The sequence below is a fragment of the Loxodonta africana genome, chromosome X (genome assembly GCF_030014295.1).
Source record: "Loxodonta africana isolate mLoxAfr1 chromosome X, mLoxAfr1.hap2, whole genome shotgun sequence".
Lineage (NCBI taxonomy): Eukaryota > Metazoa > Chordata > Mammalia > Proboscidea > Elephantidae > Loxodonta > Loxodonta africana.
Window position 1 is genome coordinate 62,923,775 of NC_087369.1, and position 14,406 is coordinate 62,938,180.

General features: G+C 39.5%; 1 protein-coding gene across 1 annotated transcript; it reads right to left on the reverse strand.

Moving 5' to 3' along the window:
- Positions 1–12,308: 12,308 nt before the first annotated feature.
- FAM156B (family with sequence similarity 156 member B) lies at positions 12,309–13,079 on the reverse strand. The gene is given in 4 exon segments (XM_023539334.2): positions 12,309–12,694; positions 12,696–12,803; positions 12,806–12,892; positions 12,895–13,079. Coding segments are annotated over 4 exon segments (579 nt in total). The 5' UTR covers positions 13,012–13,079; the 3' UTR covers positions 12,309–12,427.
- Positions 13,080–14,406: the final 1,327 nt, after the last annotated feature.

A 14,406-nucleotide genomic window follows, 5' to 3' on the forward strand; every position in this document is an offset into this window, starting at 1 on the left:
GTGCATCAAAATACTTCTCCAAAAGAGTAAAAAGAGAACCTACAAACTAGGAAAAACTTTTGGCAACAATATATCTGATCTCTAAAATTTATAGAAAACTTCAACACCTTAACAATACCAAAAAAAACAAACAATCCACTTAAAAAATGAGCAGAGGACATGAACAGGCACTTCATTAAAGAAGCCATTCAGGTGGCCAGCAATTAATGAAGAAATGCTTATGATCTTTAGCCATTGTTGCTGTTAGGCATCAGCAAGTCAATTCTGACTCATAGTGACCCTATGTACAACACAACGAAACACTGCCTGGTCCTGCGCCATCCTCACAGTCATTGCTACATTTGAGCACCTCATTGCAGCCACTGTGTCAATCCATCTCATTGAGGGTCTTCCTCTTTTTTGCTGACCCTCTACCTTACCGAGCATGATGTCCTTCTCTAGTGATTGGTCCCTCCTGATAACGTGTCATTAGCTATTAGAGAGATGCAAATCAAAACAACAATGAGATATCACCTCACTCCAGCAATGATGGTAATGATAAAAAACAATCAAATGAACAGAAAACAACAAATGTTGGTAAGGGTGTGATGAGATTGAAACTCTCATACACTGCTGGCGGGATATAAAATGGTACAACCACTGTGGAAAATGGCATGGCACCTCCTTAAAAAGTTAGAAATAGAAATACCATATGATACAACAATCCCACTACTAGGTATATCCCAGACACAAATATCCTAGATAAATAAGTGCCATGACACAAATAGATATATGCACACCCATGTTCATTGTGGCATTATCCACAACAGCAAAAAGATCAAAACAATCTAAGTGACCATCAACAGATAAATGGGTAAAGAAACTGTGGCGCATACACATAATGGAATACTGTGCAACTTTAAAGAATAACGATGAATCCACAAAACATCTCACAACGTGGATGAATCTGGAGGACATTATGCTAAGTCAAATAAGTCAATCACAAAAGGACCAATATTGTATGAGATCACTATTATAAAAAGTAAAGGTTTACACACAGAAAGAAACATTATTTAACGATTATCAGGGATGGAGGGGGAGGAAAGGAAAATCACTAACTAGATAGTAGAAACGTATTAACTTGGGTGAAGAGAAAGACAATACACAATATGGGGGAAATCAGTACAACATGACCAAGGCAAAGGAAGACACTGAGAGGTACGTAAGAGTACAAGGCAACAATGGTAAATATTATTACATATATAAACCTGCAATAACAGTAATAACAATAATTTACAAGTCAATACATAGGTAGATATGTAAGCTGAACAGGTGTGGGATGATGTATGGAAGTACATCCATGATCATATACAAGTTTGGGAGAAGATTTTCTACATACATATTTGTGTGTGCAGCAAATACATCCATGTATATAGTAGAGCACACAGGGAGCACAGTTATGAAAATTCCTTAACCATAACCAAACAACTCCAGGGTATGAGTCATTGGGCTTTTGGGCTTAAGACCATAGTCTCAGGGGACATGTAGGTCAATTGTCGTAACATAGTCCATAAAGACAATGTTCTACATTCTACTTTGGTGAGTAGTGACTGGGGTCTTAAAAGTTTAGGAGCAGAAAAAGCGTGGGAGGTGGAGCCAAGATGATGGAATAGACAGATGCTTCCGGCGAGCCCTCTTTACGACAAAGACCACAAAAAACAAGTGCAACGAGTATATTTGTGACAAGCTGGCAGCCCTGAGCTTCAAAGGCGAGCTTAGAAAACGAACTGAGGGGCAGGGGGAGGAATAGATGGCTCAGAAACGGAGAGGCCTTACCAGACCTGAAACGCCAGGAGCCCTCAGGCACCATTCCTAGGAGTGATTGGGGAGGGCTGTTACTAGTGTTAGGCTACAGTTTCCTTGGGGAGAAGCAGCCAGCCACACAGACTACTCACACCTCTGGACCCTGAGGAGAACGGTGCTCACAGCAAAAGCTAAGTACTTGTGTATATTTTAACCACCTCCCCCCACCCGCAAACCAGCTTCAGTGGCTGAATTCCCTGGGCACCTAGAGCCATCCTCCCAGCCTTGGGGAAGGAAAAAATTTGCATTTGGGGGAAAGATAATTTACTGGCTTCACTAACCGGGGGAGCTCAGGACAGAAGCAGCTCCAGTCCAGGCATAAACCATCCATGGACTTTGAGTACCTTTCCCTTCTGCATGGACCTGTGTGGGCCTATTTTGGGAGAAGAGGCCCTTGTTGGCACACTCCAACCATTTCACCTGTGTGGTGGAGAGGTGGGTGTTTGGCGTTTGACATTGCTTTGCCTATTAAACCAGGTCCTCACCTACCCACATCACGGACCTAAGGACTGGTAGCTCCACTCGGGTCACCCAGTCACATGCAACAGGGGTCCAAAGATAAGTGGTACCTCCCAGTCCTTACAACCAAAATCTTAAGGTGCCCATGGTCCATCTGCAAAACCCACCCAAGTACATGCTTTAGGCAACAGGGAAGCATTTTCCTCAGAGACACTCAGGGGTCAGCCCTCAGCCTCCTGCCTTGTTCAGAGTGTGACCCCCTGCTGCAATCAGATACCGGTATCTATGCCAATCACCCCTGCCCCTCTAAGACTGTAGGAGAGAGCCTGTACCACACACTTGATGATCAGCTACCTGGAAACCTGAGCTGAATTCATACAAGAAAACTGAATGGACTTCTAGACTGATATATCTGATAACAGCTCTAGCCATCTGGAGACAGGACGTCAGAGCTCCAAAGGCAAACATAATCAAGCTAGCTCACTCAAGCAACCCATAGGGGTATACCAAAACAAAACAAAGCAAGAAGCTTCGACACAGTAAGCAAGCATAAACTAATACAATAACTTATTGATGGCTCAGAGACAACAGTCAATATCAAGTCACACAAAGAAACAGACCACAATCACCTCAACAGGCTCTCCAAAAAAAAAGAATCCAGGGATCTTCTAGATGAAAGTGCATTCCTGGAATTACCAGATGCAGAATACAAAAGTTTAATATACAGAACCCTTCAAGACATCAGGAAGGAAATGAGACAATACACAGAACAAGCCAAGGAACACACAGATAAAGCAATTGAAGAAATTAGAAAGATTATTTCTAATCTTAATGAAAAGTTTAATAAGCTGGAAAAATCCATAGACAGGCAGCAATCAGAAATTTGGAAGATTAACAATAAAATTACAGAAGTAGACAACTCAGTAGAAAGTCGAAAGGAGCAGAATTGAACACGTAGAAGCTAAAATTTCTGAACTTGAATATAAATCACTTGGCATTAATATATTTGGAAAAAAGCAGTTAAAAATTAAAAAAAAAATAAAGAAACCTTAAGAATCATGTGGGACTCTATCAGGAGAAATAAGCTACCAGCGATTGGAGTGCCAGAACGGGGAAGGATAACAGAAAAAACAGAATTGTTGAAGATTTTTTGGCAGAAAACTTCCCTGATATCGTGAAAGATGAGAAGATATCTATCCAAGATGCTCATCGAACTCCACATAAGGTAGATGTTAAAAGAAAGTCACCAAGAAATATTATAATCAAACTTGCCAAAACCAAAGATAAAGAGAGAATTACAAGAGCAGGGAGGGATAAACGAAAAGTCACCTACAAAGGAGAACCAATGAGAATAAGCTCGGACTACTCGGCAGAAACCATGCAGGCAATAAGGCAATGGGATGTTGGGATGACATATAAAAAATTGAAGGAAAAAAAATGCCTGCCAAGAATCATATATCCATCAAAACTGTCTCTTAAATATGAAGGTGAAATTAAGACATTTCCGATAGACACAAGTTTAGGGAATTCGTTTTTACCAAACCAAAACTACAAGAAATACTAAAGGGAGTTCTTTGGTTAGAAAATCAATAATATCAGGTATCAACCCAAGACTAGAACACTGGGCAGAGCAAACAGAAATCAACCCAGACAAGAAAATCCAAAAAAAAAGAAAAGAAAGTAAGATTATTAAAAAAAAAAAAAAGCTCAAAACAGGGTAACAGAGATGTTACTAAATAAAAGAAGACAACATTAGAATAATAAAGAGGGACTAAGAAATTTAATCATACACCTTCCATATGGAGAGGAAGGTACGGCGATACAAAGAAATAAAAGTTATGATTAAATTTAGAAAACTAGGGGTAAATACTAAGGTAACCACAAAAGAGACAAACTATCCTACTCATCAAAGTAAAATACAAGAAAAAAATAGAGACTCAGCAGAAACAAAATCAACAACAACAAATATGAGGAAAGGACAATATATAAAGAAAATCTACTCAGCACATAAAATTAAGTGGGAAAAAGAAACTGTCAACAACACACAAAAAAGACATCAAAATGATACCACTAAATTCATACCTATCCATAATTACCCTAAATATAAACGGACTAAATGCACCAATAAAGACACAGAGAGTGGCAGAATGGATTAAAAAACAAGATCCGTCTATATGCTGCCTACAAGAGACACACCTTAGACTTAGAGACACAAACAAATTAAAACTCAAAGGATGGAAAAAAAATATCAAGCAAACAACAATAAAAAAAAAGCAGGAGTGGCAATATTAATTTCTGACAAAATAGACTTTAAAGTTAAATCCATCAGAAAGTATAAGGAAGGACACTATATAATGATTAAAGGGACAATACGCCAAGAAGATAGAGCCATATTAAATATTAACGCACCCAATAACATGGCTGCAAGATACATAAAACAAATTCTATCAGTATTGAAAAGTGATATAGACAGCTCCACGGTAATAGTAGAAGACTTCAACACACCACTTTCGGTGAAGGACAGGGCATCCAGAAAGAAGCTCAAAAATGACATGGAAGATCTAAATGCCACAATCAAACAACTTGACCTCATAGACATATACAGAACACTCCACCCAACAGCAACCCAGTATAGTTTCTTTTCTAGTGCACATGGAACATTCTCTAGAATAGACCAAATATTAGGTCATAAAGCAAGCCTTAGCAGAATCCAAAACATTGAAATATTACAAGGCATCTTCTCTGACCATAGGGCTATAAAAGTGGAAATCAATAACAGGAAAAGCAGGGAAAAGAAATCAAATACTTCGAAGCTGAACAATAATAAAAAAAAATACCCTGCTCAAAAAAGACAGGATTATAGAAAATATTAAGGATAGAGTAAAGAAATTCAAGGAATCCAGTGAGAATGAAAACACTTCCTATCAGAACCTTTGGGATACAGCAAAAGCTGTGCTCAGAGGCCAATTTATATCAATAAATGCACACATCCAAAAGAAAAAAGGGCCAAAATCAAAGTATTATCCCTACAACTTGAAAAGAAAGAGAGCAACAAAAGAAACCCACAGGCACCAGAAGAAAACAAAGAATAAAAATTAGAGCTGAACTAAATGAAATAGAAAACAGAAAAACAATTGAAAGTATTAACAAGACTAAAAGCTGGTTCTTTGAAAAAATCAACAAAATTGATAAACCACTGGCCAAACTGACAAAGGAAAAACAGGAGAGGAAGCAAATAACCCAAATAAGAAATAAGATGGGCGATATTACTACAGACCCAACTGAAATTAAAAGAATCATATCTGATTACTAAGACAAATTGTACTCTAACAAATTTGAAAACCTAGAAGAAATGGATGAATTCCTAGAAACAAACTACCTACCTAAACTAACCCAAACAGAGGTAGAACAACTAAATAGACCCATAACAAAAGAAGAGATTGAAAAAGTAATAAAAAAAACTCCCGACAAAAAAAAGCCCTGGTCCGGAAAGCTTCACTGCAGACTTCTACCAAACTTTCAGAGAAAAGTTAACACCACTACTACTAAAGGTATTTCAGAGCATAGAAAAGGAAGGAATACTACCAAACTCATTCTATGAAGCCACCATATCCCTGATACCAAACCAGGTAAAGACACCACAAGAAAAGAAAATTATAGACCTATATCCATCATGAACGTAGATGCAAAAATCCTCGACAAAATTCTGGTCAATAGAATTCAACAACATATAAAAAAAATAATCCACCATGACCAAGTGGGATTCATACCAGGCATGCAGGGAGGATTCAACATTAGAAAAACAATTAATGTAATCCACCACATAAATAAAACAAAAGATAAGAATCACATGATTTTATCAATTGATGCAGAAAAGGCAATTGACAAAGTTCAACACTTATTCATAATAGAACTCTCAGCAAAATAGGAATAGAAGGAAAATTCCTCAACATAATAAAGGGCATTTATACAAAGCCAACAGCCAACATAGCCCTAAATGGAGAGAGCCTTAAAGCATTCCCATTGAGATCAGGAACCAGACAAGGATGCCCTTTAAAAACACTCTTATTGAACATTGTATTGGAGGTCCTAGCCAGAGCAATTAGGCTAGGTAAAGAAATAAAGGGCATCCGGATTGGCAAGGAAGAAGTCGAAGGATCTCTATTTGCAGATGACATGATCTTATACACAGAAAACCCTAAGGAATCCTCCAGAAAACTACCGAAACTAATAGAAGAGTTCAGCAGAGTATCGAGGTACAAGATAAACATACAAAACTCAGTTGGATTCCTCTACACCAACAAAAAGAACATCGAAGAGGAAATCACCAAATCAATGCCATTTACAGTAGCTCCCAAGAAGATAAAATACTTGGAAATAAATCTTATCAAAGATGTAAAAGACTTATACAAAAAAACTACAGTACACTTCTGCAAGAAACCAAAAGAGACTTACATAATTGGAAAAACATACCTTGCTCATGGATAGGAAGACTTAACATTATAAAAATGCCTATTCTACCAAAAGCGATCTATACATTTAATGCAATTCCGATCCAAATTCCAAACACATTCTTTAATGAGATGGAGAAACAAATCACCAACTTCATATGGAAGGGAAAGAGTCCCCGGATACATAAGGCATTACTGAAAAAGAGGAACAAAGTGGGAGGCCTTACTTTACCTGATTTTAGAACCTATTATACCGCCACAGTAGTCAAAACAGCCTGGTACTGGTACAACAACAGGCACATAGACCAATGGAACAGAATTGAGAATCCAGACATAAATCCATCCATGTATGAGCAGTTGATATTCGACAAAGGCCCCAAAACAGTTAAATGTGGAAAAGACAGTCTTTTTAACAAATGGTGCTGGCATAACTGGATATCCATCTGCAAAAAAATGAAACAGGACCCGTACCTCACTTCATGCACAAAAACAAGCTCAAAATGGACCAAAGACCTAAATATAAAACCTGAAATGATAAAGATCATAGAAGAAAAAATAGGGACAAGGTTAGGAGCCCTAATACATGGCATAAACAGTATACAAAACATTATTAAGAATGCAGAAGAAAAACTAGATAACTGGGAGCTCCTAAAAATCAAACACCTATGCTCATCCAAAGACTTCACCAAAAGATTAAAAAGACTACCTACAGACTGGGAAAAAGTTTTTAGCTATGACATTTCCGATCAGCATCTTATCTTTATCTTATCTCTAAAATCTACATGATTCTGCAAAAACTCAACTCCAAAAAGACAAACAACCCTATTAAAAAATGGGCAAAAGATATGAATAGACACTTCACTAAAGAAGACATTCAGGTAGCTAACAGATACATGAGGAAATGTTCACGATCACTAGTCATTAGAGAAATGCAGATCAAAACTACAATGAGATTTCATCTCACTCCAACAAGGTTGGCATTATTCCAAAAAACACAAAATAGTAAATGCTGGAGAGGTTGTGGAGAGATTGGAAGACTTATACAGTGTTGGTGGGAATGTAAAATGGTACAATCACTTTGGAAATCAATTTGGTTCTTCCTTGAAAAGCTAGAAATAGAACTACCATATGATCCAGAAGTCCCACTCTTCGGAGTATATCCTAGAGAAATAAGAGCCTTTACATGAACAGATACGTGCACGCCCATGTTTATTGCAGCACTGTTTACAATAGCAAAAAGATGGAAGCAATCAAGGTGCCCATCAACGGATGAATGGATAAATAAATTATGGTATGTTCACATGATGGAATACTATGCATCGATAAAGAACAGTGAGGAATCTGTGAAACAGTTCATAACATGGAGGAACCTGGAAGGCATTATGCTGAGTGAAATTAGTCAGCTGCAAATGGAGAAATATTGTATAAGACCACTATTATAAGAACTTAAGAAATAGTTTAAACTGAGAAGAAAACATTCTTCTGTGGTTACGAGAGGGGGGTGGGAGAGAGGGTGAGAGAGGGGTATTCACTAATTAGTTGGTAGATAAGAACTACTTTAGGTGAAGAGAAACACAACACGCAATACAGGGGATGTCAGCACCAGTGGACTAAACCAAAAGCAAAAAAGTTTCCTGAATAAACTCAATGCTTTAAAGGCTGGTGTAGCAGGGGTAGGGGTTTCAGGACCATGGTTTCAGGGGACATCTAAGTCAATTGGCATAATAAAATCTCTTAATAAAACATCCTGCATCCCACTTTGAAGAGTGGTGCCTGAGGTCTTAAACGCTAGCAAGCAGCCATCTAAGAGGCATCAATTGGTCTCAACCCACCTGGATCAAAGGAGAATGAAGCACACCAAGGACACAAGGTAATTATGAGCCCAAGAGACAGAAAGAGCCACATGAACCAGACACTACATCATCCTGAGACCAGAAGAACTAGATGGTGCCCAGCCACAACCGATGACTGCCCTGACAGGGAACACAACAGAGAACCCCTGAGGGAGCAGGAGAGCAGTGGGATGCAGACCCCAAATTCTCATAAAAAGACCAGGCTTACTGGTCTGACTGATACTGGAAGGACCCCAGTGGTCATGGCCCCCAGACCTTGTGTTGGCCCAGGAGAGGAACCATTCTCGAAGCCATCTCTTCAGACATGGATTGGACTGGACAATGGGTCGGAGAAGGATGCTGGTGAGGAGTGAGCTTCTTGGATCAGGTGGACACTTGAGAGTATGTTGGCATCTCCTGCCTGGAGGGTAGATGAGAGGGTAGAGGGGGTTAGAAGCTGGCAAAATGGACATGAAAAGAGAGAGTGGAGGGAGAGACCGGGCTGTCTCATTAGGGGGAGAGTAATTGGGAGTATGTAGCAAGGTGTATATAACGTTTTTGTGTGAGAGAGCTACTTGATTTCTAAACTTTCACTTAAAGCACTATAAAAAGTATAAAAAAAAAGTTTACAAGTAGCCATCTAAGACACAACTATTGGTATCTTCCTGTCCAGAGCAAAGAAGAATGAAGAAAATCAAAGTCTCAAGGAAACAATTAGTCCAAAGGACTAATGGGCCTCAAGAACAAACACCTCCACTAGCCTGAGACCAGAAGAACTAGATGGTGCCTGGCTACCACTACCAACCACTCTGAGCGGGATCACAGTAGAAGATCCTGGACAGAGTGGGAGAAAAATGTAGAGCAAAATTCAAATTCATAAAGAAAGACCAGACTTGCTGGTCTAATAGAGACTGATGGAATCATGAGACTAAGGCCCTTAAAAAAAAAATTTTTAGACACCTTTTAAACCTATAAGGAACGTGATCCTCAGAACAATCAACCACACAAGACCAAAAGGGCAGGATTTTCCCAAAAACAAAGTTCAGAAGGCAGGAAGGGGCAAGAAAGATGGGCGAATGAAAGGAACTCAGGGAGGAAGTGGGCAGAGTGCTGTCACATTGAGGGGATTGCAACTAATGTCACAAAACAAAATGTGTATAAATTGTTGAATGGGAAACTAATTTGCTCTGTAAACTTTCACCCAAACCACAATAAAATGTTCAAAAATAATATGGGAAAAGAAAACAAACAAACAAAAGATGAAGGAATACACAAAAAGAATTGGTCAGACATGGAAGGGACTGTAAAATGGGTTGGAGAGAGATGCTGATGAAGAGTGAGCTACTTGTATCAGGTGGACACTTGAGACTGTGTTGGCATCTCCTGTCTGGAGGGGAGATGGGAGGGTAGAGAGGGTTAGAAACTGGCAAAACGGTCACGAAAGGAGAGACTGGAAGGAGGGAGCAGGCTGACTTATTAGGGGGAGAGTAAACGGGAGTATGTAGTAAGGTGTATATAAGTTTATATGTGACAGACTGACTTGATTTGTAAACTTTCACTTAAAGCACAATAAAAATTATTTTAAAAAAAGAAGAATTCGTCAACTTTTAACCATTTCAGGAGGTAGCATATGATCAAGAATCAGTGGAAATGAAGGACGAAGTCCAAGCTGCACTGAGGCATTGGCAAAAAACAAGGCTTCAGGAATTGATGGAATACCAGTTGAGATGTTTCAACAAATGATGCAGTGCTGGAAGCACTCACTTGTCTATGCAAAGAAATTTGGAAGACAGCTACCTGGCCAAATGACTGGAAGAGATCCATATTTGTGCCCGTTCCAAAGAAAGGTAATCCAACAGAATGTGGAAATTATCAAACAATATCACACACAAGTAAAATTATGCTGGAGATAATTCAAAAACCCTGCAGTAGTACACCAACAGGGAGCTGCCAAAAATTCAAGCTGGTTTCAGAAGAAGACCTGGAGAGAGGGATATCAATGCTGAAGTCAGATGGATCTTGGCTGAAAGCAGAGAATACCAGAAAGATACCTGTGTTTTATTGACTATTCAAGGCATTCGACTGTGTGGATCATAACTAACTGTGGATAACTCTGTGAAGAATGGGAATTCCAGAACACTTAACTGTGCTCATGTGGAACCTGTACGTAGATCAAGAGGCAGTCATTCAAACAGAATAAGGGGTACTGCAGGATTTAAAATCAAGAAAGGTGTGTGTCAGGGTTGTATCCTTTCACCATACTTAATCTGTATGCTGAGCAAATAATCTGAGAAGCTGGACTATATGAAGAAGAACGTGGCATCAGGTTTGGAGGAAGTCTCATTAACAACATTTGATAATGCAGATGAAACAACCTCGCTTGCTCAAAGTGAAGAAGACTTGAAGCACTCACTTACTGATGAAGATAAGACTACAGCCTTCAGTATGGATTACACCTCAACATAAAACAAAAATTCTCACAACTGGACCAAAGCAACATCATGATAAACAGAGAAAAGTTTGAAGTTGTCAAAGATTTCATCTTACTTGGATCCACAATCAATGCCCATGGAAGCAGCAATCAAGAAATAAAACCATGTATTGCATTGGGCAGATCTGCTGCAAAAGACCTCTTTAAAGTGTTAAAAAGCAAATATGTCACCTTGAAGACTAAAGTGCGCCTAACCCAAGCCATGGTATTTTCAATCACTTCATATACATGAGAAAGCTGGACAATGAACAAGGAAGACTGAAGAAGAATTGATGCATTTGAATTATGGTACTGATGAAAAAAAATTTTATTTTTATTTTTTATTGATGAAGAATATTGAATATACTATGGACTGCCAGAAGAACAAACAAATCTGTCTTGGAAGACGTACAGCCAGAATGCTCCTTATAAAAGAGGATAGCGAGGCTTCAACTCACATACTTTGGACATGTTATCAGGAGGGACCAGTACCTAGAGAAGGACATCATGTTTGGTAAAGTAGAGGGTGAGTGAAAAGAGGAAGGCCCTTGATGTATTGACATAGTGGCTGCATAATGGGCTCAAAAATTGCAACAATTGTGAGGATGGTGCAGGACTGGGCAGTGTTTCTTTCTGTTGTATATAAGGTTGCTGTGAGTCAGAACCAACTTGGCACCTAATAACAACAGTATGTATTTGATATGGGCAACTGAGGGAACCCTCCAGAAATTCCTTCAAAGGAGAATAGGACTCAATTATTAAGGAGCAGGAAAACATTTACTTATATTTAGCTTAACATAATCACAATGGTTTAAAAAAAAACAATAATGGTGAACCATGGCGTTCTAATTCCACATCCCTTTCCTACACTTTCTTTAGCTTCAAATTCTTGAACTGGACCTCAGTCTAGCACTGACTTCAGAAATGTCAAACACATGCATTCCAACAGACCTAGTGCTGCTTCTTGAAGGCAGCCAGTAAAATGGGACAAAAGCACATGGACAAAGCATTCACATACATAGGCATTTTATATCTTATTGACAACAAGGGAGGGAGGAAAGACAGAGTTCCAGGGTGGGGAAGTGACAGCATGCATCGTGGGAGCCATATAAGATGAGTTAAGGACCACTGACACCCAGTCTCCCTTGCCATAGGATGCCTCAGAATGATTAAAAAAAAAAAATTCCAGGCAGCAAAGATTAGAACCTTCCTAAAATTGCATCAGGCCTTTTGCTGGTAGAATTTCTAGTCATAACACTGCTCTTGTTATTCCTTACAGTTCGGTCCCCAACAGGAATCCACGCAGAGGATTTGGCAATGCTAGCATCCATGTCTGAATCCTGTCAAGCCTCCATCACGTGAGGACAAGAGTCTCAGTTTCCTTTTAACCACTGTTTTAGGAGCCTCTGAAATGTTCTTTTGCTTTCCTGCTTCCTCTCTTATTGGCACTTCTCCTCTGTCTCCTGCTGTTGGAGCCCCCCTTCTGGCAGAAGGCAGGGCTGCCAGGTACCCAGGCTGTGGGTCAAGCCACCGAGTCCCTGTAGGAGGGATTTCCAGGAGTAAGGATCTGGGACTCCATTCCTCTCTGAAGGGATCCCAGAAATACGCTGCCTATAACTCTGGCAGTATCGACATTCACAGCTTGTGTCTATTCTGCTCTGTCACCTGAGGAAGAGTTTCTGGCTTCCTTTCACCTAACAAGGTGTGCTCGAGGTGCCTCTGTCTCATGTGCCCCACAATTTTTTTTTTTAACTCTGAGGGAACACTGACTTTTCCCATCATCTCTCTTGTAGGGTTTTCTCATCTCTGCACTGCTGTTGGAGAAGCTCCTCTGTTAGAAGGGCAGGGAGTTGGTACCAGGACTAGGGTCAGGGTTACTGAAGCCCATTATTAGTAGGTCTGATGAGGAAGGATGAGAAGCTGCTGTGACTTCCTGAGAAGTTTCTTCAGTGGTCATCTGGAACGATTCAGAAATCCAGGTCGGATTAAATTTCTGGAGTGGATCTGTAGAAGTTTAGTCTGTGCTGGGAGTCCACCCAGGTTCTTCAGCCTGGGCAGAAAGGTGAAGCTGAAGGTTCTCAAATAGCTGGAAGACAACAGGGAACATGTAAAGCCAGAAGAACACAGACTGCAACAATGGTGATAAGAAAGAAAATCCATTATTGTTGTTGTGTGCCGTTGATTTAACCTTTCTGTCCATTTGCTTCCTATCTGTAAAATGGGGATAATAATGTGACCTACCTCCTAGTCTTATTCTGAGGATTCCTTGAGACCATACATTTTGAATGCTTAGAGTAGTACATGACATGTCATAAGCATTTTGAACACAGTAGCTGTTGATCTGTCTTTTGTGTGCCACCTCATGTAAAAGGTAAGTGAATAATACTTATTCTTGGTTTACTTCTTCCCACCCACTCTCAAATATAACTCTAAATGTAATTCATAGACAATAATATCTACTCTTTCCCTAAGGATTTATATCATTTCACGGGTAGCATTTAATTAAATTCCAACAATTTCACCGTGGAGCCTCCATCCTTATTTTTCACTTTCATAATCACTGGCTGAGGGTGTTGTCAGAAACTATGCTTATCTCCCTGTGGAAATCTCTTTATGACTTGCAGTGAAAGTAAATACAAATTTGCTTTACTCTAATTAAAAAACAACAACAACAGCTTCGTTTTCAAAGTCTTGGCACATGGTTCTCCAGCAAGGGGCTCTTTGTGACCATGAGGTATCTATTTCCTCTCTTTTGGAGAACCCTAAATACATTCCCAGAAGTGGCGTACACCACAGCAAAAACTGTTACACAACCTAAAACACTGTCCCTCTTTTACCTATTGTTTTCCCTGTTCTGCACATCAGTCCTCCTGAAATGTCCATTATCAAACCCCATTTTTTGCATGTTGCAATTCCAGCATCTTTTTTTTTTCTACCTTTGCTCGTACACTGCTTCCCGCAGTCAAGCAGGGTAGTGAAAACTTGCTTTGTTACACAAAAGAATCCCACCACCCAAAGGGAATACTGAGGCATATTAAAGATTGGGAACACAATGAAAGCTGTATTGACACTTAGATGAGGATTGTATGAGCTAAAGAGAGGAAATGCTGGGGAGTTTTGTTTTGTTTTGCTTTTTAATTTTTATTTAATTTTTATTGTACTTTAAGTGAAAGTTTACCAATCAAGTCGGTCTCTCAAACAAAAATTTATATACACCTTGCTGTATACTCTTAGTTGCTCTCCCTCTAATGAGACAGCACACTCCTTCTCTCCACCCTTTATTTTCATGTCTGTTCAGCCAGCTTGTGACCCCCTCTGCCCTCTCATCTCCCCTCCAGACAGGAGCTGCCCA